Source organism: Xenopus laevis, chromosome 9_10L, assembly GCF_017654675.1.
Source record: "Xenopus laevis strain J_2021 chromosome 9_10L, Xenopus_laevis_v10.1, whole genome shotgun sequence".
Classification (NCBI taxonomy): Eukaryota; Metazoa; Chordata; class Amphibia; order Anura; family Pipidae; genus Xenopus; species Xenopus laevis.
The window spans coordinates 9,280,260-9,307,793 of NC_054387.1; the positions used below are offsets into that span (position 1 = coordinate 9,280,260).

General features: G+C 41.3%; 1 protein-coding gene across 2 annotated transcripts in view; it reads left to right on the forward strand.

The window, feature by feature from the left end:
• The window catches only part of LOC108701771 (eyes absent homolog 2), a 120,072-nt gene that overhangs the window by 55,338 nt on the left and 37,200 nt on the right, over positions 1 to 27,534 (forward strand). For both annotated transcript variants that reach the window (XM_041576044.1, XM_041576045.1), the window contains exons 3-6: positions 2,501 to 2,545; positions 3,801 to 3,849; positions 5,404 to 5,546; positions 9,244 to 9,360. In XM_041576044.1, coding sequence (XP_041431978.1) covers positions 2,501 to 2,545; positions 3,801 to 3,849; positions 5,404 to 5,546; positions 9,244 to 9,360 — 354 coding nt within the window. The remainder of the gene's footprint in view (positions 1 to 2,500; positions 2,546 to 3,800; positions 3,850 to 5,403; positions 5,547 to 9,243; positions 9,361 to 27,534) is intronic.

The following is a 27,534-nucleotide window of genomic DNA, read 5'->3' on the forward strand; positions in this document are numbered from 1 at the left end:
CCTTGCAGTTACTGCCCTAGCTGGGATCAAGCTTAGAACCCGCGGGCCATGCTTGTTGCCCCATTTACTACTTTCTTATGCATCGTTTACTACACTTACATAGATCCCATTCCTGGAGACTGAAAGCATCTTGAAAATTACAATGACCCTGTCGAACCATATAGTTGGTGTACGATCCATGCAGAAGAGGCTAAAATCTGTTTAAAGAATTACTGGCAAAAGCCTCAACCAAACGAGTTCTCTTTGGACCGTTGTTTAATTGCCGTCCCTCTCCCTTATTATTAGTGTATTGTTAGCAAAACACGCCGAGCTGTTTAAGCCATTATATCCTGTTGTTAATATTTAAGGAGCTTCTACGTACCCAGAAATGTTCTTTGACTGACGGAAATATACGGCCGGAGGAATTCTGGCTCTTGTAGAACTACAGCACCCAGCTTTTCACCGTTAGGCTTATGGGATTGTTGACATTTAGGGGTGACAGATGGAGTCCTGCATTAAATTGCTCACTTTGATGGTGGACAGGGGTGGCAGTCAAACCTCCTTTGTGCCATGTGTAGGGTGTTCTAGGTGTTGTATATCCAAGAACATACCAAAACTACATCCCAGTTATTACTTCTAATGATGGGGCCACAAAGGTGCCAGGAATGTACCAGGTCTGGTTCTATTCCTAACTCCTACACAGACATTTGCGGTTATTACCCCTTCCATTCTGGCACAGCCTTCTGTCACACACCCGCTTCTCTACCTTCCCGAAAACCGGTTCAACTTTTGGTAAACTGCTTCGGTATGCTTCTCCCATAGCTAAATTTTCATGCAAATCCAGAAAGAGCACCTATCTCTGGTGTTAGGCTCAGTGCCATAGGAACCACCTATGCAGCCATTGATTTTAAAGGAAAAGGAAAGTCGTCTTGCACTTGGGGTGTCCAAATGTTAGGCACCCCAACGTGATTGTATTGACTTACCTGAAACCCCCTATGATCAGAAAACTGCACAGGCCCGGGTTTATACCAGTGAGCACCACAGAGCAATTCTCTTCTGTCTTCATTTTTCTTCAAATTTCCGGGGCAGACGCAAGTGCAGTTGAACTAAAAAGCTGACTTTTTAGTTAAAGTTCGGCTTTTCACTCTAATGCACATGCGCAGCCTGTAGACTGAAGAGGATCCCTCCGTGGTGCTCACTGGAATAACCAGTAACCGGGGTTTCAGGTAAGTAAATACAATCACTTTGGGGTGCCTAACATTTGGCACCCCCAAGTGCAAGACGACTTTCCTTCTCCTTTAAAGAGGTTGTTCACCTTTTTAAATACGTAACTTTTAGTAAGATGTAGAGAGTGATATTCTGATTACAATTTGCATTTGGTCTTCGTTTTTAATTATTCGTGTTATTTAGCTTTTAATTCAGCAGCTCTCCAGTTTGCAGCCATCTGGTTGCTAGGGTCCAAATTCCCCTAGCAACCATGCACTGATTGGAATAAGAGACTGGAATATGAATAGGAGAGGCCTGAATAGAAAGATGAGTAATAAAAAGTAGCAATAACAATACATTTATAGCGTTAGAGAACATTTGTTTTTTATTAGATGACCCCCATTTGAAAGCTGGAAAGAGTCAGAAGAAGAAGACAAATCTTTAAAAAAAAAAAACTATAACAAATAAATAACAATGACCAATTGAAAAGTTGGTTAGACTTGGCCATTCTATAACACACTAAGGGGCTGATTCACTAAGGGTCGAATATCGAGGGTTAATTAACCCTCGATATTCGACTGGGAACTGAAATCCTTCGACTTCGAATATCGAAGTCGAAGTATTTAGCGCAGATAATTCGATCGAACGATCAAAGGATTATTCCTTCGATCGAACGATTAAATCCTTCAAATCGAACGATTCGAAGGATTTAAATCCAACGATCGAAGGAATATCCTTCGATCAAAAAAAGTTAACCAAGCCTATGAGGACCTTCCCCATAGGCTAACATTGACTTCAGTAGCTTTTAGATGCCGAACTAGGGGGTCGAAGTTTTTTTTAAAGAGACAGTACTTCGACTATCGAATAGTCGAACGATTTTTAGTTCGAATCCTTCGATTCGAAGTCGTAGTCGTAGCCGAAGGTCGAAGTAGCCCATTCGATGGTCGAAGTAGCCCAAAAAAAACTTCGAAATTTGACGTTTTTTTTACTTCGAATCCTTCACTCGAAGTTAGTGAATCGGCCCCTTAAAGTGAACTTGAAGGTGAGCTATCCCTTTAAGGCAAGTTTATCATTCTTACAGCCTCACTGACAGTTTACAACAATCATACAGGAATGTTTACAAGAACCCGGTTTACTTACACATTGTTCTGACTGTAAAAAGGTTGATGAATCATTTCCAAACCTCAATTAGCTGGAAACCTGTGCTTCCCTTGGCAAGCCCCGGACCGTGTGAAATAAGTCATTAAATCTGCTCTCTTTCCTTGTCTCGCTCGGCGAAGGGCAACGTTTCATTTTCATCTAATTATTTTTCCAGATACGTCAAAGAAAGTGTCTTCCAGAGAAAGCTTCCCACATTCAGGTAAGGACTGACGACTCCTGGCTGCATGGAGGAGCTGGAGTCTGAATATCTGAGTCGTGGCTCACTTGTATTTCTATTAAAGATGTGTAGTGGGAGCTTCCGATGGGTTATCTTTGCACATGGGAATGGAAGCTGCCATGTTAAAAACTAGGGGTGATGTGTCAGACTGAGAACATGGTATAGAAAGTCCACTCTCTAACCAATTAGATATAAACACGGTTGAATGTAATAGGTGGCATGCAGACCCAGTGGTGTAACTACTTTCCGTAACCGTTATCCGGAAACTCGTTATCCAGAAAGCTACAGAAAGGCCGTCTCCCATAGTTTTATCCAAATAATCCAAATTTTCTTTTTCTCTGTAATAAAATAGTCGCTTGTACTTGATCCCAACTAAGATATAATTCTTATTGGAAGCAAAACCAGCCTATGGGGTTTATTTAGGGGCTGATTCACTAAGGGTCGAATATCGAGGGTTAATTAACCCTCGATATTCGACTAGGAATTGAAATCCTTCGACTTCGAATATCGAAGTCGAAGGATTTAGCGCAAATACTGCGATCGTACGATCGAAGGATTATTCCTTCGATCGAACGATTAAATCCTTCGAATCGAACGATCCGAAGGATTTAAATCCAAGGAATATCCTTCGATCAAAAAAAGTTAGGCAAGCCTATGGGGACCTTCCCCATAGGCTAACATTGACTTCGGTAGCTTTTAGCTGCCGAACTAGGGAGTCGAAGTTTTTTTTAAAGAGACAGTACTTCGACTATCGAATGGTTGAATAGTCGAGCGATTTTTAGTTTGAATCCTTCGATTCGAAGTCGTAGTCGAAGTAGCCCATTCGATGGTCGAAGTAGCCCAAAAAAACTTTGAAATTCAAAGTTTTTTTACTTCTAATCCTTCACTCGAAGTTAGTAAATCGGCCCCTAAATGTTTACATGATTTTCTAGTAGACTTAAGGTGTGAAGATCCAAATTATAGAAAGATCCATTATCTGGAAAACCCAAGGTCTCAAGCATTCTGGATAACAGGTTCCATACCAAACACTGTGAGCGATCTATACCTCATACCTTACCGTTCATTCTAGGGAAAAGTCATGTAAAATAATGTCTACGTATAAAATATATTTCATTTAGAGAGAAAAGCCTTATCTGTTTAAAGATCTGTTATATGTTCTTTGCAATAAACAGCCTAAAGTAAAGCCAGAGAAGGTTTTGTATGTGCTCTGTAATGTCTGTTTCTTTTGCTGTTTAAGGAAATAGCAAGGAATCTCAGCAATTTACATCTGAAGGAATCTACTCGAGGTAAAGCCAGTTTCTTCTCATCCATTGTTTCTGCATGGGAAAGCAATGTTAAATATCCTGTTTCTGCTGTGTATTTTTTGAGTTCTTAGAATACTAATGCATTTACACTGTCTTCACTGCCATCATTATTTTATTGCTATTATCCTTTATTTATACAGAACCAATACATTTGGTGCACCATTCCCATCCAGGGTCGTGAGCACCTTGTCTCAGGCGGCAGTGAACGGCCAGTTACAAGGGGCGGCAAAAAGCCACCTTCTATAACTGTAAGAGCCGGAAATTCGGCTCTGCTAGTGCAGAAAGCGCAGTATACGCTCGCTGCGCTAGCAATGCAGCCCATTTTGACCCACGCCTTAGGATCGCCCCTGTTCCCATCATCATCATCATCATTAATCAAAAATCAAAAATGTATGCAACTCCTCAGATCCTTATAATTTACAGTAGGGGTACATGATCCCTTATAATACACAAGTGATACTCAGAGTTCCCTGTATAACTCAGCCTGCAGCCTTGTGTCTTTATATGGTCACAGAACAACCCCTCAGTGACTTCTGATATCCTTATTATTTACAGTAGGGGGTACATTATCCCTTATAATACATGAGTGATACTCTGAGTTCCCTGTATAACTCAGCCTACAGCCTTGAGCCTTTATATGGTCACAGAACAACCCCCTCAGTGACTTCTAATATCCTTATCATTTACATTAGGGGGTACATTATGCCTTATAATACATGAGTGATACTCAGAGTTCCCTGTATATCTCAGCCTGCAGCCTTGTGCCTTTATATGGTCAAAGAATCCCTCAGTGACTTCTAATATCCTTATCATTTACAGTAGGGGGTACATTATCCCTTATAATACATGAGTGATACTCAGAGTTCCCTGTATAACTCAGCCTGCAGCCTTGTGCCTTTATATGGTCACAGAACCTCTCAGTGACTTCTAATATCCTTATCATTTACAGTAGGGGGTACATTATCCCTTATAATACATGAGTGATACTCAGAGTTCCCTGTATAACTCAGCCTGCAGCCTTGTGCCTTTATATGGTCACAGAACCTCTCAGTGACTTCTAATATCCTTATCATTTACATTAGGGGGTACATTATCCCTTATAATACATGAGTGATACTCAGAGTTCCCTGTATAACTCAGCCTGCAGCCTTGTGTCTTTATATGGTCACAGAACAACCCCTCAGTGACTTCTAATATCCTTATCATTTACATTAGGGGGTACATTATCCCTTATAATACATGAGTGATACACAGAGTTCCCTGTATAACTCAGCCTGCAGCCTTGTGTCTTTATATGGTCACAGAACCCCTCAGTAACTTCTAATATCCTTATCATTTACATTAGGGGGTACATTATGCCTTATAATACATGATACTCAGTTCCTTTTATATGGTCACTGAACGCTAATATCTTTATAATTTACAGTAGGGGATACTTTTTAATACTTTAAAAATGCTTTCAAGTTCCAGTGCTTTCCGATGCATGTTGTGTGTTATGAACTGTATCTTATCCACTGATATTTTTGTTTGTTATAGGCACTACCCTCATATTGTGTCGCCCCCATCTGTACCAGGGATGGCTGCTTATGGACAGACCCAATACAGTGCGGGGATACAACAGACAGCAGCTTATTCTACATATCCACCCCCAGGACAATCCTATGGAATCCCATCATATAGTAAGTATGATAATGACTGATCTCACTAAGGATCATGGTTGTTACATCTGCAGAGCAACTGTCGGTTTGTCGACTCTTTTCCTAAGCAAATATGGACTTCACTATAAAATCAGCACTGTGAGAACTTCAAATACATTTGAATTGTTTTTTTTTATTGTCAAAGGTTAGAATTTAATCTTATAATGATTGGCTGCTGGCCTTCTTTGGAGTCAGGCATGATCCCAGTATGATATTTGCTCTTCATGGTTGGCTAGAATGCATGTCAGTCCATGTGTATGTCCATCCAATGGGTACGGCTTTCCTTGTTCATTCCCTGGGTACGGCTTTACTTGTTCGTGCCTTGGGTAAGGCTTTCCTTGTCCTATCCATGGGTACGGCTTTCCTTGTTTATTCCACGGGTACAGCTTTCTTTGTTCGTTCCTTGGGTTCAGCTTTTCCTGTTCGTGCCTTGAGTAAAGCTTTCCAGTGCTGGGCCAAGTTGGCCGGGTGCCCTAGGCAACCCTGACGACTGCGCTGCCCCCCACCGAGGACGTACGAGTGCGCATACGCAGAAGATCCCTTACGCAGAAGACACACATACGTAGAGGACTCACAAGTGAGCAGGCGCAGAGGACGCACACTCACAAGAGGAAAAACCTGCTGCCACCGCTTCTGGTACTAGGGGAGGGTGTCGGAAGAAGTACGTGCCTGGTGCCCCTCTACCTTTGCACCCTAGGCACGTGCCTCTTCTGCCTACCCCTAGTTCCGGCCCTGAGGCTTTCCTTGTCCTTTCCATGGGTATGGATTTCCTTGTTCATTTTATGGGTACAGCTTTCCTTGTTTGTGCCTTGGGTAAGGCTTTCCTTGTCCTTTCCATGGGTACGACTTTCCTTGTTTATTCCACGGGAACAGCTTACCTTGTTTGTGCCTTGAGTGAGGCTTTCCTTGTCCTTTCCATGGGTATGGATTTCCTTGTTCAGTTTATGGGTAAGGCTTTCCTTGCCCATTCCATGAGTACAGCTTTCCTTGTTCGTGCCTTGGGTAAGGCTTTCCTTGCCTTTCCATGGGTACGGCTTTCCTTGTTCATTCCACGGGTACGGCTTAGCTTGTCTATTCCATGGGTACGGCTTTCCTTGTTCATTCCACGGGTACGGTTTCCTTTTTTATTTCACTGGTAAGGCTTTCCTTGTTCATTCAATGGGTACAGCTTTCCTTGTTTATTTCACGGGTACAGCTTTCCTTGTTTATTTCATGGGTATGGCTTTCCTTGTTTATTTCACGGGTACAGCTTTCCTTGTTCATTCCATGGGTACAGCTTTCCTTGTTTATTTCACGGGTACAGCTTTCCTTGTTTATTTCATGGGTATGGCTTTCCTTGTTTATTTCACAGGTCCAGTTTTCCTTGTTCATTCAATGGGTACAGCTTTCCTTGTTTATTAAAGGGGTTCGGCTTTCCTTGTTCATTCCATGGGTACGACTTTCCTTGTTCATTCACTGGATATGTCTTTCCTTGTTCATTCAATGGGTACAACTTTCCTTGTTCATTTTATGGGTACAGCTTTCCTTGTTCATTCAATAGGTACAGCGCTCCTTGTTTGTTCCTTGGGTACGACTTTCCTTGTTCATCCCATAGTTATGGCTCTGCTTGTTCATTACACAGGATTTGGTTATTTCAGCTGAAACAAGTTGAAGACTAACTCAGTAGTGATGCGGTTAAGAAAAAAGTGGTGGAATGAGCTGGAATCCAAGATATCAGTGACCAGCAGCAATGTTTGGTATCCGGTTTGAGGTTTTTGCCAAGAGGAACTGTTGCTTTAATTTCTGGCAGGGCCTTCAAGCACTGTACACAGGCCTCTCATTCCATTCGTCCCGGAGAAACACGGGATGCCAGATTTCGGGAATTTACATCAGGGATGAAGTTCCACCCTCACACAGACCCAAACATGAGTCAAAGGCGCTGGTGAATAATTGGGCAGGGTGTAGAAGATAGAGTTAACCACTTCCAAACGCCTATTTGTCAACCAGAGACAATGGCCACTTAGTGAAGACTGAAACTGCAACTGGAAAAATAACACATTCTTCTAATCTAGAATCTGGGAGGGGGAAAGCATGAAGAAAACAAATTTAGCTTTTACTATTTCCATTGTGAAAAAAATACACATCCCAGTGGTTTCTTCCTTATGACATGAATTCTTTTTATGATATTTCCCCTTTAAGAAAATGTACTCCATTCATGTTTTTCCCGCTTTCGCCTTAAAAAAACCAGCAGCGTGTTTCAGCAGATGATAATACTTGTTTTATTTTTATGGGGTTGCTGTTCTGTTTGCGAGCTGGAACGGTTCCAGGACAAATACTAAACAGTTGTTTCTCATAGAGCAGGTGAGAGCAAAAAAAAAAAAAAAAAGCCTTTGCTACTGGATTTCGACTTTAGGCCGCGCACATGTCAGTCCCATATGTCGCTTATAAATCCCATAGCGCACCAATTGGGGTCCCGCCCTGAGGAAAAAAGGGCAAAGTGGGGAAATTAAGTTTTTTTGAGTTTACAATAATCCTTTGAATCTTAGAACTCCGAACACTATTTGTAAAGGGTCAGCGTATTGAGGTTTTCTGTTTCGACTGCAGGAGCAAAGTTTCATCACTGAACGGGGTTGTTCCCCTTTAAATTAACTTTTCGTATGAGGTAGAGAGGGATATTCTGAGACAATTTACAATTGGCTTTCATTGTTTTTTTATTTTTGGGTTTTGAGTTATTTAGCTTTTTGCTCAGCAGCTCAGACGTTTGCGATTTCAGTAATATGGTTGCTAAGGTCTAAATTCCCCTAGCTACCATGCATTGATTTGAATAAGAGACTGGAATATGAATAGGAGAGGGGCTGAATAGAAAGAGGAGCAATAACAATAAATGTGTAGCCTTACAGAGCATTTGTTTTTTAGATGGGGGTCAGCGACCCCCATTTGAAAGCTGGAAAGATTTAGAAGAAGGCAAATATATCAAAAATTATAAAAAATGAAGGCCAATTGAAACGTTGCATAGAATTAGCCATTCTATAACATACTAAAAGTTACCACTCCTTTAAGTCGGAAATCCTCACCCAACGGGAGCAGACTTAATCCAGCAACATTCGGAAAAATCACTTGAAGGCTCAACCTATTTCCCATCTCAGAGCAGGGGAATCATTTTAGGCAAAAAGAAAATTTTTGAAAAGTAGTGATGGGCAAACAAATTCGGCAGGCACGAATTCACAGCGAATTTCCGCATTTCGCCGACTGGGAATAAATTCGCAAAATTGGCTAAAAATAAAAATATATATTTTTAAACGATTTTCTCTGGTCCTGTGGATCGGCCCTGTCTCTATTACATGTCTAGAAAGTTTACCGCCGAAAAATCTGCCACGTCAAATAAATTGGAGCGTGCGTCAGAATAGTCGCATCCAGAAAAATTGTCGTGCGTTAAAATGATTCGGACGCCCATTGACTTTAATGCATTTGGACAAACTAGGCGGCCATCCAAACAATTTTGACGCCCATTGACTTCAATGTATGTCGCAAATTTTTCACATTTCACCGGAAATTCGCTGATTTTCCGGTGAAGCGAAACGGGACAAATTCGGCCATCACTATTGAAAAATTGCAAGAAAAATAAATCCATGTCTGTTGTTTTTATGTTTTGGTGCCTTTTAATAACGTCAGCTAAAATGTTTTTGTTTTTTGTTTTCAGGCATTAAAACAGAGGACAGTTTAAGTCATTCCCCGGGACAGAGTGGGTTTCTTACCTATGGCTCCAGTTTCAGCACCCCACCACCAGGCCAGGCGCCGTATACATACCAGGTTCATGGTACGTACAAATGCTTCTGCTGTGGGTTCTGTTGTATTCGTCTTAGCTGCATATACAATACAGGTAGAAGATCTGTTATCCGGAAACCCGTTATCCAGAAAGCTCAGAATTACGGAAAGACCGTCTCCCATAGACTCCATTTTATCCAAATAATCCACATATTGAAAAACGATTTCTTTTTTCTGTGTGGAAGCAAAACCAGCCTATTGGCTTTATTTCATGTTTAAATGATTTTCTAATGGACTTAAGGTATGAAGATCCAAATTACAGAAAGATCCGTTATCCGGAAAACCCCAGGTCCCGAGCATTCTGGAAAACAGGTCCCATACCTGTATTTGATCCAAACTAAGATATAATTAATCCTTATTGGAAGCAAAACCAGCCTATTGGGTTTATTGTTTACCAGAATTTCTACTAAACTTAAGGTATTAAGATCCAAATTACAGAAAGATCCATTATCCAGAAAAACCCAGGTCCCGAGCATTCTGGAAAACAGGTCCCATACCTGTATTTGATCCCAACTAAAATATAATTTATCCTTATTGGAAGCAAAACCAGCCTATTGGGTTTATTTAATGTTTACAGGATCTTCTAGTAGACTTAAAGTATTAAGATCCAAATTACAGAAAGATCCATTATCCGGAAAACCCCATCATGGATAACAGGTCCCATAACTGTACTTGATCCCAACTAAGATCCTTATTGGAGGCAAAACCAGCCTATTGAGTTTATTTAATGTTTACATGATTTTCTAGTAGACTTAAGGTATGAAGATCTAAATGAAGGAAAGATACGTTATCCGGAAAACTACAGGTCCCGAGCATTCTGGATAACAGGTCCCAAGCATTCTGGATAACAGGTCCCATACCTGTATTTGATCCAAACTAAGATATAATTAATCCTTATTGGAGGCAAAACCAGCCTATTGGGTTTATTTAATGCTGACATGATTTTCTAGTAGACTTTAAGTATAAAGATCCAAATTACAGAAAGATCGGTTATCCGGAAAACCCCAGATCCCAAGCATTCTGGATAACAGATCCCATATCTGTAATACATAGATTGTAGCAATGGCTATGAGTTCCATTTGGTCCAGGGCACACTATCTGCATGCTGTATCTGTATGTTCATTGGCTTGTGATAAAACAGACCCCTAGTGGGCGTGTTTTGAAATTAGATTGGACACGCCCCCGAGGATAAGCTATTACAAATGATCTGAAATGTTGGGAAATATAAATGAAAGTGTGTAAATTGTGTTATGTTTTTTATATGTTATTACAATTTTGCAAATGAAGGTGAATTGCCCTTTAAGCTGTGAGTCTTAGTTCTTATCTTATCAAAAACTGTTACAAGAGCATCTTAAGTATGTATTCTAGGCTCTCTGCCTAGAGCCAATTAAGTTAGAAACGTTGTATCTTTTTCTGACTGTTCAGTGGAGCAGATCAAAGAGAAACTCGGGACATTTCCGTACAAATCAGGGACAGCGGGATGAGCTGTCAAAATCGGGACTGTCCAGCTCAAAACGGGACAGTTAGGAGTTATGCTGCCGACCCTAGGCCTGGGCCTTGGTGACCTTTTGACAAATCCAGGCCTGTTACAATCAATTACAGAGTGTAAGGAGGTCGGGGAGGGTCTGCTTGCCTATAATGTTTATTATTCCTGCTGCAGTACCACGTCCCACCACTTACAGCCATCAGAGCATTTCCCCCTTAGGATTGCAATAGAACAGCGCCCCCGTTAGATAAATAAACGCAATAAATGGAGACTGAAGCATCTGGTAGAAATTAACAGACCCCTCTACGACCTGATGCAAATTGTTGCCCTAAAAAAAAAAAAAATATTTGTATACCCCAGGGAGCCGGCAATAAAATTTAGGCAAAAAAAACATTGATAGCAGGCAGGCGTCCTTGTTCTGTAGACTTTCAGATCTGAGTTTTTACACCTTAAAGAAACAGCTGCAGGGGTAATCTATTAACTAACGTCGCGTTGAGGCTTCTGACAGCAAAGGGTTAACCAGCCAACAAGCGAAGCAAATTTCCAGCTGTCTCGGTGGAATGTTTAGTAACATGGGACATGACATATGGACTGAAACGTGTGGCTTGTGCTCTTATCCAAAACAAGCCCCCCATCAGGAGACATTTCCCATCCCAATAAAAAGTTTGTATTTGTTGTATCTGTCTGGCAGGTTGGAAAGTATTCCGACAACTTCATTTCTTGCACCTACTCACCTCCAGGGCTTTTACATATTCTTGGGCTCCTGAGAAACTCTTTCTTGACTAGATCCAGTTTCACGGTGGATTTTTAAGCTGCTTTGCCTTCTAGATATAGAACTGGTCTCTCTGTCACTGAGATTTACTATCTGGCTAATAAATGTTGTCCATTTGGTGCTAAGAGGGGAACCAATATGGCAGCCTTCTGGGGCACAAGTAGCAAAGGAAGTGAGGAACTCTGCAGATCTGATGCCAATTTTATCTACTTTAACGCTAAAGGTGGCCATACATGGAGAGATCCGCTCGTTTGGCGATGTCGCCAAACGAGCGGATCTCCCTCCGATATGCCCACCTTGAGGTGGGCAATATCGGGCTGATCCGATCGTGGGCCCTAGGGCCCAACGATCTTATCCTAACGATGCCTAACGGGTGGTCGTATTGCGGGACCGCATCAACGAATAGATGCGGCCGCGATCCGACGGGATTTTATGTCCCATCCGATCGAGGATCTCAAACGGTGAAGCCCGTCAGGGGCCCCCATATACGGGCCAATAAGCTGCCGACACAGTCTGTCGGCAGCTTTTATCGGCCCGTGTATGGCCACCTTTACAGTGCACTTGCCTATTGCCCACACACCTTTCTCATACTTCCCAATATAACTGGAAAATAAGCCATGCCACCCAGTTACACCCACACCCCAATCTGTCTCAGACTTCACCTATTATTTGCCTGCTACTATCCCCCCTCCCTACTATACCTGCTATCCCACAGTCACACTCCCTTCCCACAGACTATTATCCACTGTTACAATAGGCACCATCTCTCCCTACTATACCTGCTATCCCACAGTCACACTCCCTTCCCAGAGACTATTATCCCACTGTTACTATAGACACATCTCTCCCTACTATACCTGCTATCCCACAGTCACACTCCCTTCCCAGAGACTATTATCCACTGTTACTATAGGCACCATCTCTCCCTACTATACCTGCTATCCCACAGTCACACTCCCTTCCCAGAGACTATTATCCACTGTTACTATAGGCACCATCTCTCCCTACTATACCTGCTATCCCACAGTCACACTCCCTTCCCAGAGACTATTATCCACTGTAACTATAGACACCATCTCTCCCTACTATACCTGCTATCCCACAGTCACACTCCCTTCCCAGAGACTATTATCCACTGTTACTATAGGCACCATCTCTCCCTACTATACCTACTATCCCACAGTCACACTCCCTTCCCAGAGACTATTATTCCACTGCTACTATAGGTACCATCTCTCCCTACTATACCTGCTATCCCACAGTCACACTCCCTTCCCACAGACTATTATCCACTGTTACAATAGGCACCATCTCTCCCTACTATACCTGCTATCCCACAGTCACACTCCCTTCCCAGAGACTATTATCCCACTGTTACTATAGGCACCATCTCTCCCTACTATACCTGCTATCCCACAGTCACACTCCCTTCATATAAGGCTAATTTATTATAGTAGACATACAGAACAAATAATATTAAAAATGAGTGATTTTTGTGTTGTGTTGCTCTGTTGTATTTCACCCTCTGCTTTTTAAAGAAAATTTAAGAAAGTACAAAGCTGTAGCACAAATACAAAACGTCCCAGAATGAGCTGAAAGAAAGAGTTAAGTAGAGCAATTAAGGGAGTAGGAAGCTTTTCTGCGTGTAAGGTATGCACTGGGGCAACCATAAGCCAACTGCCTTTCCCACGCCACTTCATGGACTCATTCACCCTCAGCTACACGGGGCAAGCATGTTTCCCTAGGCTGAGCAGTAATTAAATTGCCTCATAAATTGCCCTCCAGGGTAGATTTTTACCTCTTTTTTTTTTTGTCTCTTTAAAAAAAACCTGCCCAAATGTCTCGAGACTGACAGCCAACGACAGCTGCAAGCCCGCGTGATAAATTTCATTTTTCAAGATGATTCCCACAAGGCTTTTTAAGTTCTGGCTTCCAACCTCTGGTGGAGAGTAAAGTTTTAAGTGGAGGCAAAAACTATTTGGAAAGAAAATATCCCCTGCTGCTTTCCAGCCATCTTTGATAATAAAATGTCTTGAGTATTCGTTGTCGCTTTAAGGGCCTCTTCAAAGCAAAAGGAATGTGTGTGATGGTTCTTAAAATATCCTTCAGGGATTTTAGTGTGAGTCTAAGGGTCAGGGCACACAGGCAGATCTGGGGAGATTAGTCACCCCGTGACAAATCACCTCTTCTTCGGGGCGACTAATCTCCCTGAACTGTCTCCCCTGCCTTCCACCGGCTATAATGAATATCGCCGGCAGGATGGCACTCGCGATTCGTTTTCCAAAGTCATCTGAAGTTCCTCATCAGGCAGCTTCGGGCGACTTCGCAAATCTCCCTGAATCTGCCTGTGTGCCCTGACCCTTAGGGCAGAGACAGACGAGAAGACTCTGGGACAGGGGTGTCCAAACTTTTGGCTCGCAGGGCCACATTGGAAAAAGAAAAATTGTCTGGGGCCACACATGAAATACACAAACACGTTTGATTTGTAAAAGTAAAGAAAATACACAGAAAAGAATTACAATGCCAGTTGGATAACCAGATGGAGCTATACATTGGAATATGGGACACCTGGATATTAAATAGACTTATTATTATATTATTATTACTAACTGGGCAATCGGCAGAGTCCCTCCTCCTCATATAGCCTTTGCGACATGATGTCTCCTCGGGAACCAAGCTGGGCCGCATTCATATGCATCCTGGGCCACATTTGGCCCTCGGGCCGCAGTTTGGACACCCCTGCTCTGGGAGATTTAGTCGCCCAGCGACAAATTGCCTCTTCTTCGGGCGACTAATCTCCCCAAGCTGCCACCCTGTCGGCTTGAATCTTAATCGCTGGCGGGATGGCACAAGGAGTGATTTGTTTTCTGAAGTCGCCTGAAGTTTCCTCGTCCGGCAACTTCAGGCGACTTGGGAAATCTCCCCGAATCTGCCAGTGTGCCCTGACTCTAAGGGCAGAGACAAGCGAGAAGATTCGGGGATATTTAGTCGCCGGGCGACAAATCGCCTTTTCTTCGGGCAACTAATCTCCCCGACCTGCCTCAACGCCGGCTACAATCTAAATCGCTGGCAGGATGGCACTCAGAGCTCTTCGTTTTCCAAAGTCGCCCGAAGTTTCCTTGTACTTCAGCCTTGAAGAAGAGATGATTTGTCGCCGGCAACTAAATCTGCCCGAATCTTCTCGTCTGTCTCTGCCCTTAGGGTCAGGGCACACAGGCAGATTCTGGGAGATTTCCCAAGTCCACACTGGGCTTTTGGGGAGATTTGGTCGCTTGGCGACCAATCGCCTCGTCTTTGGGGCGACCAGTCTCCCCAAGCACCTTCCCTGACTCTGCGAAGGCTTAATCACACGCGGCGGATCGTTTTCCGAAGCCGCCTGAAGTTGCCTCATGAGGAAACTTCGGGTGACTTTGGAAAACGAATCGCCGTTTGTGATTAGCGCCGGCGTTTTTTCATTTTAGCCGGCGCAGAATCAGGGAAGGCGTTTGGGGAGATTGGTCGCCGCAAAAACGAGGTAATTTGACGCCAGGCGACCAAATCTCCCCAAAACGCCCAGTGTGGCCTGACCATTAGTCTTAATATGTTATATATATATATGAATAAAGTTCCCCCTCTTGTAAAATATAAGGATATTATAAGTTACTGAGTAGTTCCATGACCATATAAAAGGCTGTTTTTATACAGGTCATGTAACTTATAATATGATCCTTATATTTTACAAGAGGGGTTACTTTATTCACTATGTATATTAATACTTTGGTTAAAATGTTCCCAGTTTGATTAATGATGAGGGAACTGGAGATATCTAAATGTAGTTGAAAGCAATCCTAGCAACCAGGTGACTGAAATTGCAAACTGGAGAGCTGCTGAATAAAAAGCTAAATAACTCAAAAAACACAAAGAATAAAAAATGAAAACCAATTGCAAATTGTCTCAGAATATCCCTCTCTACATTATACTAAAAGGTAAATTAAAGGTGAACAACCCCTTTAAATGAATGTGAATGTTAATAGGGCCAGGAATGTGCCTCAGGCGAGGGGGTGTTCAGTGACAGAATCATTAAGGTATAATAGGTCAGGTTGCCTGCCGGCCACTTCTCTGTTAATTAATTCTAATAACTAGCTTTGTTTCAAAAAGCAGCATGTATACGCCTTTAGCTTCCAAGAGGGTAACTATTGCTTCCATCTTTTACAAGGGCCACTATAACCTCAAATGTGCCTAGTACAGGTGAAGATACTGTCATAGTTTTATAGTATATCTTTGTACAGATTATGAGCAAACTTTTGGGGCTGTTCCTGCTGAATTGTGCTTAGTACAGGGGAATACCTATGTTGCCATAGTTTTATGGGATCTCTCTGTACAGACTATGAGCAAACTTAGGGACTGTTCCTGCTGAATTGTGCTTAGTACAGGGAATACCTATGCTGCCATAGTTTTATGGGATCTCTCTGTACAGACTATGAGCAAACTTAGGGGACTGTTCCTGCTGAATTGTGCTTAGTACAGGGAATACCTATGCTGCCATAGTTTTATGGGATCTCTCTGTACAGACTATGAGCAAACTTAGGGAACTGTTCCTGCTGAATTGTGCTTAGTACAGGGGAATACCTATGTTGCCATAGTTTTATGGTATCTCTTTGCACAAACTATGAGCAAACCTAGGGACTGTTCCTGCTGAATTGTGCTTAGTACAGGGAATACCTATGCTGCCATAGTTTTATGGGATCTCTCTGTACAGACTATGAGCAAACTTAGGGAACTGTTCCTGCTGAATTGTGCTTAGTACAGGGAATACCTATGCTGCCATAGTTTTATGGTATCTCTTTGCACAAACTATGAGCAAACCTAGGGACTGTTCCTGCTGAATTGTGCTTAGTACAGGGGAATACCTATGCTGCCATAGTTTTATGGGATCTCTCTGTACAGACTATGAGCAAACCTAGGGACTGTTCCTGCTGAATTGTGCTTAGTACAGGGAATACCTATGTTGCCATAGTTTTATGGGATCTCTCTGTACAGACTATGAGCAAACTTAGGGAACTGTTCCTGCTGAATTGTGCTTAGTACAGGGAATACCTATGCTGCCATAGTTTTATGGTATCTCTTTGCACAAACTACGAGCAAACCTAGGGACTGTTCCTGCTGAATTGTGCTTAGTACAGGGAATACCTATGCTGCCATAGTTTTATGGTATCTCTCTGTACAGACTATGAGCAAACTTAGAGACTGTTCCTGCTGAATTGTGCTTAGTACAGAGGAATACCTATGCTGCCATAGTTTTATGGGATCTCTCTGTACAGACTATGAGCAAACTTAGGGGACTGTTCCTGCTGAATTGTGCTTAGTACAGGGAATACCTATGCTGCCATAGTTTTATGGGATCTCTCTGTACAGACTATGAGCAAACTTAGGGAACTGTTCCTGCTGAATTGTGCTTAGTACAGGGGAATACCTATGTTGCCATAGTTTTATGGTATCTCTTTGCACAAACTATGAGCAAACCTAGGGACTGTTCCTGCTGAATTGTGCTTAGTACAGGGAATACCTATGCTGCCATAGTTTTATGGGATCTCTCTGTACAGACTATGAGCAAACTTAGAGACTGTTCCTGCTGAATTGTGCTTAGTACAGAGGAATACCTATGCTGCCATAGTTTTATGGGATCTCTCTGTACAGACTATGAGCAAACTTAGGGGACTGTTCCTGCTGAATTGTGCTTAGTACAGGGAATACCTATGCTGCCATAGTTTTATGGGATCTCTCTGTACAGACTATGAGCAAACTTAGGGAACTGTTCCTGCTGAATTGTGCTTAGTACAGGGGAATACCTATGTTGCCATAGTTTTATGGTATCTCTTTGCACAAACTATGAGCAAACCTAGGGACTGTTCCTGCTGAATTGTGCTTAGTACAGGGAATACCTATGCTGCCATAGTTTTATGGGATCTCTCTGTACAGACTATGAGCAAACTTAGGGGACTGTTCCTGCTGAATTGTGCTTAGTACAGGGGAATACCTATGCTGCCATAGTTTTATGGGATCTCTCTGTACAGACTATGAGCAAACTTAGGGACTGTTCCTGCTGAATTGTGCTTAGTACAGGGGAATACCTATGCTGCCATAGTTTTATGTTTTTTGTCTATACACAGTATGGGCAAAATGAGGGGTCTGTTTGTGATGAATTGTTTATAGTAGTGAAGAATAACTATGATAGTTATATAGTTATGGAGGTGCTAATATTACAGGGCATCCCATCACTCATAATCGACACTGTGCGAAAAGTCAAATTATAAAAAAAACACACACACAAAAAGGCAATTAATATCAGCTTTTGTCTGTCCTCAGCTGTGGTGGGAAAATGTTGTGTTCAGAACATGCTGGAAGGCAATTGTCTTGAGACAAAGATAAAATAGAGATAGAGAAGCCGTCAGACACTGCCTTCAGCTACTAAAAATGTTGCATTCCTGCATAGTGGCATGTACTTGTATCTATCAATCTATATATATGTATATACAGGTGTGGGACATGTTATCCAGAATGCTCAGGACCTGGAGTTTTACAGATAACAGATTTTTCTGTAATTTGGATCTTCATACCTTAAGTCTACCAGGAAATCATATAAACATTAATTAAACCCAATAGGCTGGTTTTGCCTCCAATAAGGATTAATTATATCTTAGTTGGGATCAAGTACAAGCGGCTGTTTTATTAGTACACAGAAAAGGGAAATCATTTTTAAAAAGTGGGATTATTTGGATAAAATGGAGTCTATGGGAGACAGCTTTCTGGATAACGGATCCCATACCGATACAGACACGTAGAGGCGGATTATCAAGGGTCGAATTGAAAATTCGAAGTAAGGGTTCTTACTGACGAGCGGTTGTAGCTGCGCTCCCCTGCGTTCCGTTTTTCTGCGTTCAGCCGCAGGGGAGCCCAGGAATAGACACATTACATTTTTACTCACACAGGCGCGTGTAGGTGCCGAACGCAGGAAAAATGCAGCATGTTGCGTCTCAACCTGTGTTCGGCGCCTACACGCGTCTGTGTGAGTACAACCCCATTGGAAAAAATGTAATGCGTCTATTCCTGCTTTCCCCTGCGGCTGAACGCAGAAAAACTGAACGCAGGGGAGCGCAGCTACAACCGCTCGTCAGTAACAGCCCTTAAAAAAAATCTGAATTTCAAGCTATTTATGTGTACATAGTAGGGTATATAGTCCAAATTCGATTTGAATGTGAAAAAAATTAGAAAATTAGAATATGGAAATTTCGACTATTCACCATCTAAAACCTGCAGAATTGCTGTTTTAGCCTATAGGGGACCTCCTAGAACCAATTTGGAGTAAATTGGTGGACTTTGAAAAATCGAAAATACTTCAAATCGAACTTGATCAAATATGATCTTACTTCGATTTAAACAATCGAATACAGCCTATTCACTTCGATTTTTTTTTAATAGATTTCGGTTGGTCTTTTTTTATTCGAATTACGGGAGTTCAAAAAAAACTCCCATTGCTTTGACCCTTGATAACCCGTAACTCACCTAAATTGTAAACCTGAGTAACTTACTCATCATTGTGTAACATGGTATAACCAAAATCGGTGAAAGGCAAATCCACTACTTGTCTTTCAAAAGAGGAATGGAAGGGGTGATCCCTCCCCAATTCCTTCTCAATAGACTGCCTGCTATTTGTTTTACAATGTAAAAGTTGTTGTACAAGACACATAAATGCCAGAGGCAACGACCAGCCACGTGGGGTCCATCTGGATAGCAGCCATTCCTACATATGCCAAAGAGATCTGGTGGCAATGCCAGGCTTTTAACAGCCGAGAGCCTCTACTGATCCCATTAGAGACTGACGGCATCTGATTATGGTAAACGGATTTTTTCCAAAATGCCCATTGTGCTTGTTCTCTGGGTGGCAGCCTCCATGGTGGTTGTAGGGGGCCCATCTTGATAAGGTCACTGACTGATTTTATTATGTTTGCTGAAAAAAAAGGAGTTGTAATTCATCCAAGATGCCGGCTCCCCTGCCTCTGCTGGATTTTGTGTTTGCGATGGGTGGTGGGAGGCTTAGAGTGATTTGAGGCTCACAGTATTGAAGAAAACATATGTTGTCTGACTCCAAACAATATCAGTTGGGCCAGTGCTGGACTTATTTGTGCTCTTGGGTAAAGAACAAACAGTAAAGTATATTATATGTAAGTGTATTTATCTAAAGCAAAGGCTACTTGTTTTGGGTTTTGGGCCCCCTAGGATTACAGGGGCCCCTTGGAGGGAGGGGGGGTTGTTGCTTAAAGTGCAAAGAACATATATTGTGACAATTCTTTTTTTTATATTGGATGTCATGGATGTCCAACCTGAAACTACCAGCTGTTGTGTAAAGGCCAATTACCTGCATGATATGATATATATTATAGAATGCTAATAACTGGTATTTTAATAGATATTGAGTTAGCCCAAGCCTTAAGCCAGTTATGCTCTGAGCCCAGTATAACTAATACCTATTAGAACATTCACATGGTTCTTCTGTAGCCAGAGCATTAAGACACTTAGGGTGGTGGCAGACGTGGCTACTTGGGGAGATTAGTCGCCCAGTGACAAATCGCCTCTTCTTCTCCCCTAAATGCCTTCTCGCCGACTAGAATGTAAATGGCCAGCGGGATTACACTCAGAACAATAAGTTTTCCTATGTCGCCCGTAGTTTCCTCGTGAGGCAACTTCGTGCAACTTCGGAAAACAAATTGCCCCGGCCATTTACATTCTAGCCGGCAGGAAGGCATTTAGGGGAGATCAGTCGCCCGAAGAAGAGGTGATTTGTCGATGGGCGATTAATCTCCCCCCCAGTAGCCACGTCAACCACCACCCTTAAGGTGGACTTCTGGAATGAGACGGCAGCTTATTGGCCCGTGTATGGTGCAACCAATATCTGCCCAAAAATTCGCAAAGTCTACAAGTTGATAAAGTCCTCAAACCCAACGGCTTGCAGAGTTGCAATTATGATTCAATCATTGCCCTGTAGGCCAAACTATAGGATGAGCCTGATACTGACCACCTCAAGGTAGACATATCAGTGAAACATCTGCTAGTTTGGTGACCTTGCCAAATGACCGGATCTTCACATGTATGGACAGCTTTAGAGCTAGGCCAGTCTTTAGCCATAACATTTACTGATTTACAGGACTAAACCAACTTGTATAGTTACATACGTAGTCAAGTCCAAATGAAACTCATCGCCAACCCCTGTAGCCAATCATAAAATTGAACAATTTACAGAACTAGACCAATCTGGATCTTATCAGATCTTTAGAAGATTCAAAGGCCTAGTCCATCCAGTAACCAACGAGAGCACTGGAACATAGACAGGACTTCATGGTCAGAACAGTAGAACCTTCTTATGGCTGTAGAACATTAGCAGTGCTTTATCGACCTGGAGAAAATAGTCGAGTACTCTATATTTGAAGGTTTTCATGGATATTCCAAGGTTAAAATATTCACAATGCAAAGTTAACTTTAGCTGAGCCAATTGCAACTAAACCAACCTGAATAGTTACATACATAGTTGAGACTAAATGAAACTCAGAGCCAACCCCTGAAGCCAATCATAAAATTGGACAAATTACAGAACTAGACCAATCTGGATCTTATCAGATCCTTTGAAGATTCAAAAGCCTAGTCCATCCAGTAACCAATGAGAGCACTGGAACATAGACAGGACTTCATGGTCAGAACAGTAGAACACTAGCAGTGCTTTATCATCCTGTAGAAAAACAGTATATTTGAAGGTTTCCATGGATATTCCCAGGTTTGGCGGTTAAAACATTCACAATGCAAAGTTAACTTTGGCTGAGCCAATTGCAACAAGAACAGCAGAAAAATATATAAGAATTTCTTTAAAACGTTCACAGATAGACTTTTTTTCCACCCCCAAAAGCCAACAAAATGCAATCCAAATGTTATAAATATAATCCCCCTTTAGCCGCCCTACAGCCAAGTGCCTGACAGCCCCGTATTAGATAACAGCGCAATAAATGTCCCATTGAATATTGTGCCGCGTTGATTGTACAAATAAGCCGCAATGCTCCAAATTGGGGCAAATGCTGAATAAATGACGTCTGACTTTGAAATCAGCTTGTGACACGCACACTTCATGGCTCCTAGAAAGTTACTTAACCTCGCAGTTCCTGCGCCCGGGCCGGCGATATGGGAGGACTGGGAGTAAGGCATACGGAATAAATGAAATTGAAAGAAAAATTCCTTCGCTTCTGCTGTATTTAACCCCTGACCCCCGCCATAATGAAAAACAGGCACGGTGGCTGCAAATCCGATCTAGCGAAACCACGGCTGTGTGTTGCAGCTGAAGTAGACTGAAACATGCGGGATCTGTGCGTATGCCGCATTCCAAGGGGCAGATTTACTGCCTTTTCGCCAGCCTTTCGCCAGCGTTGTCACCCGCAGGGACATCGCCAATTCACTAGCGAACGGGACCGACGCTAGCGGTCATTTGCACTCTATCGCCAGCTGACTTTTCGCTCTGGCGAACGAATGTTACTCTGCAAATTCACTAAAGTGCGGATTTTATTGAATGTTACCTCTTTCGCCAGAGTTGAATTTGCCACATCACTTATATCATATCTTGTGTGCCGAAAATGCATTAAGGTTCGAAAAATGCTGGCGACTTTTCCTTTTTTGAAGCCGAATTGCCTGCAAAAGTCCTGGCTTAAACTTTTGTAGGGTAACCGGTTTTCTCCAGACATTTTATAAAATATGGAACATAAATTTTACAGTGGGCTCATGTGTAGGGCATTATATTAACTCTCTTGTCTCTTGGCTCCATTCAAGCACAGGATACACAGTAGATAACAGATAAGTACTACTATAGTTTATATAAACAAGCTGCTGTGTAGCCATGGGGGCAGCCATTCAAGCACAGGATACACAGTAGATAACAGATAAGTACTACTATAGTTTATATAAACAAGCTGCTGTGTAGTCATGCGGGCAGCCATTCAAGCACAGGATACACAGTAGATAACAGATAAGTACTACTATAGTTTATATAAACAAGCTGCTGTGTAGCCATGGGGGCAGCCATTCAAGCACAGGATACACAGTAGATAACAGATAAGTACTACTATAGTTTATATAAACAAGCTGCTGTGTAGCCATGGGGGCAGCTATTCAAGCACAGGATACACAGTAGTTAACAGATAAGTACTGCTATAGTTTATATAAACAAGCTTCTGTGTAGCCATGGGGGCAGCCATTCAAGCACAGGATACACAGTAGATAACAGATAAGTACTACTATAGTTTATATAAACAAGCTGCTGTGTAGCCATGGGGGCAGCCATTCAAGCACAGGATACACAGTAGATAACAGATAAGTACTACTATAGTTTATATAAACAAGCTGCTGTGTAGCCATGGGGGCAGCCATTCAAGCACAGGATACACAGTAGATAACAGATAAGTACTACTATAGTTTATATAAACAAGCTGCTATGTAGCCATGGGGGCAGCCATTCAAGCACAGGATACACAGTAGATAACAGATAAGTACTACTATAGTTTATATAAACAAGCTACTGTGTAGCCATGGGGGCAGCCATTCAAGCACAGGATACACAGTAGATAACAGATAAGTACTACTATAGTTTATATAAACAAGCTGCTGTGTAGCCATGGGGGCAGCCATTCAAGCACAGGATACACAACAGATAACATTGTCGTTCCTTTAAGACATTTTCATTTTTTGGGCGTTACTGTTCCTTTAAGAGTATATCTCGGGTAAGCCCCACTGCTCTTTTAGCGATATGATTCAGGACTAGGGACGGGTGAAATCCCATCACTATTCAGGAGGTTTTCTGCTATGATTTAACCTTTTAAGAGACCAACAATTACTTTTCAATAGTTGTCAATGATTTTATTTTTATTTTTATTCTGGGCACTCGTTTTATTTTTTTTATTTTTTTACGTCCAATGCTCAAAATAGAAGTTTATTTCACATCACCTACCGAATAATAACAAACATTTTCTCCACCCCTTTTCAGTCGCTTGCACTTCATTAAAGATATGCTATTTTTGCTTTTGTTGGATAATTTTGCCTGTTTTCCCCCAAAACTTTTCATCCAACCTCTCAGATGTTTGGTGTAAAGGCTGCGAGAGAATCCGTCAATAGTAAAACAGAAGAAGTCAGGGCTAAATAAAGGGTTATAATATTAGTTTATAGTACAATGGGAAATTTCTAAAATCTTTTTTAGAATCTTTTTTTTTTTTTTCCGCAAAAAATACACAGAACAACCAGGGGGAGAAGACAAGTTTGCTCCATAAAACCAAACTCTCCATAAAATAAGACTTTTTTTTTCTTTTAAAGTTTTTTTTCCCCCCTCACTCCAGATGGTTTTGATTAACTTTAGTCTAAGATTATGGCGGCAGAGCTGATTTTTAGCCCTCCAGAAAGTCCACGGGGAATTGAAAGGCCTCATTTGTTAGGGGTCAGATCACAAGTTTTACAGTACAATTAATGTTTCACAAATAATGCTTTTTTTTTTTCTTCAAAAGTGCTTGTTGACATGAACTATCCAGTGATTTCTACAAACAGAATATGGGCTTTAATTTTGATAATCTCTCCGTTTAATTTTACTTTATGTTTTCTTTGTCCTAAAACCACCCCAGGACTTGATATATTATTACATTGTCTGCACTGATGTTATATAGTTTATTCTTTACGGCCAGTAAAAATATATATAAAAATACCAATAATAATCGCGTTGTGAAGAGCCAAAAAAATTAATTTAAAATACCCATCAGGTAACTGTGCTGATAATATGAGCATTTGGAAAAAAAAAACCTTATTATGATCCTCTTTGCATTTATTCTTTAGCTTGCAGTTCAATTTAAAAAAGTAAAAAAAGTAAATTTAAAAAGAGAATACATTTGTTTTGTTGTAACTACCCTACATTTCCTAAATAAATAAATGTATTTTGTTTTAAAAAAAATATAATTTTACTTGCAATTTATATATATACAGGTATGGGACCTGTTATCCAGAATTCTCAGGACCTGGGGTTTTCCGGATAACGGATCTTCATACCTTAAGTCTACTAGAAAATCTAGTAAACATGAAATAAACCCAATAGGCTGGTTTTGCCTCCAATAAGGATTAATTATATCTTAGTTGGGATCAAGTACAAGCGACTGTTTTATTATTACACAGAAAAAGTCAATATTTTCTAAAAAATTTGGATTATAATATGATTATAATGGAGTCTATGGGAGGCAGCCTTTCTATAATTTGGAGCTTTCTGGTTAACAGGTTTCCAGATAACGGATATCATACCTGTATGTGTGTGTGTGTGTGTGTGTGTGTGTGTGTGTATATATATATATATATATATATATATATATATATATATATACCGTATATATATATATAGATAGATAGATAGATATATATATATATAGATATATATATAGATATATAGATATATATATCTATATATATATATTTATATATATATACACACATATTTTTTATTTTACTTGCATTACTTATATAAATATATATATATATATATTTTAGCATTCTGTTTAAATGGCAGAGCAAATCAAAGCACAAGAGGAATGCAATTTATCCACCCTAAAAATAGCATTTTGAAGCATTTCTGAGCTGTATCAATGCTAAGGGAAAGTAGTGCTTTAATATCTAGCAATTTCTGTTCACTCCAGTGCAGAAAAGATATGTCCAAATTTTTTAATCGGCATTTGCAATTAGCATCAGGGAGTAGCGATTCAGAAGGGTGATAGAGCTCAGCTTGGCTGCTTAACTCTAAGGGCAGAGACACAAGTGGAGATTCGGGGAGATTAGTCGCCCTGCGACAAATCGGCTCTTCTTCGGGGCGACTAATCTCCCCGCAATGCCTTCTCGCCGGCTAGAATCGAAATCGCTGGTGGAATGGCACTCGAAGTGCTTTGTTATCCGAAGTCGCCCAGAGTTTCCTTGTCAGACAACTTCGGACGACTTCAGAAAACGTAGCACTCTGAGTGTCATCCCACCGGTGATTTAGATTCTAGCCAGCGAGATGGCAGTTCATGGAGATTAGTCGCCCGAAAAAGAGGCGATTTGTTGCCGGGCGACTAAATCTCCCTGACTCTCCACGTGTGTCTCTGCCCTAAAGCCCCACAGCTAAAGGAAACTATATCTGAAATATCTGGGAATCCCTCTGCATCCAGTAGAAAGTGGAAAGAGAATCGCACAGACACCAAATATGTTGCAGGTGGGGAGCGTCCCCTATTTTTTATTGTGCGGCTCTTAGTGCATACAATCCCTCTGCATCCCCCAGTTTGATATTTTATAACCCTGTCCTTAGGAATATTTTTTCTGCCTTTATGCAATAAATGTAGATTTTGTACATTTTCCCAGACCTTTTGTCATGGAAACATGAGGTCACTAAACATTTGTCCCAGTAACAAAGCATATACTACATGGCAATTATACGGACTCAGAATTCAATTTGTGAAATGATTTTTGTGTTATAAACACTTTCATTCCTGCTTTAAACCCTCAAAATCTGCTGAAGAAATATACATATATATAGAGAGAGAAAGAGCGAGGTTAATTTTTAATTCACCGGAGCAAAACCCCCTCTAATGAAGTGATTCTTGTTAGGACAATGAAATCCAAAATGCTGAGCGTAGAGAGAGAAAGGCTTTGAGAGGGAAACAGATTGCTCCTATCTTTCATTAAGGTCACCATCAGTGAGGAATGAAGAGCTTTGCCAAAACTGCAAGGCATTCTGACACAGTGTTCTCCAAGACTTTAGCATTTGTCTCACTCGGGTCTGCAGGGACCAATTTATATACGTCTAACAAAAAAGAAATTAGTCATTCTTGTGCACATGTATTTATTTTCGGAATGAACCCAGGGCCTCTGTTTTTCTATGAGATATGCTCTAATTAGCCAATTAAAGCAGTTTTTTTCCCATTACGGTTGCTGCAGTCCGTAAAATTCTAGCATACAATAGTCATAATAAAGTACTAATTTATTGCCTTATACATTAGGGCAGTATTTACACAAATGCATAATATAGAACATATCGTTTTCTATCATGAACATATAATGGAAATGTTATTGGATATTCACTGGCTAAAATAAGTGGCGTAAGTAGATGCTACGGGGCCCCACAACAAATTCAATGCAGGGCCCAAAAATATTGATAAGTTGGCCTAGCCTACCATTCTAAATTAAAATCATTAATTAGGGCCTCACCGGGGCCGCTACACCCCTGGGCCCCCCTGCAACTGCAGGGTCTGCTTCCTCTGTAGTTACAGCCCCTGGCTGAAATACAGTATATTTCTAGGCTTCTTTATTAGGGTTGCCATCTTTCCCCCGACAAACATCCAGGGGGAGGCGGGACCATGACATAGGGGGGCAGGGCCATGACATGATAGGGCGGGACTGTGACATGGCGGGGACGGGACTGAGACATCAGGGGCAGAGCTATGACATGGTGATCAGCGATTGGCCGTTTGCCCCATCAATCTCAGGAAATTCTGCCCGGTTTTCCTAATTTGGAAAATCGGACAGGTGACAACCCAATTCTTCATCGATATATGAAATCTTGGCTTGAGGTGTAAAGGTCGAGGTGCAAATGCATTTAATGAATGTCAAATTGACAAATATCGCTACTATATTTCAATTAGGGGGTCATTTACTAACAGTCGCATTTTGATTTTGACTGTTCAACTGGTTTTGACTGATTTAGAGTTAGATTTTTTTCCACGAATCTCTTAAAATTCGTTGCTTTCTCATTCTTTTAAAAAAGCTTTAGAAATTTGAAATTTAATGTTACGACAAATGCCACAACTTTTTTATCCAGATTTTTTAATAAATGTCACGACATTGAT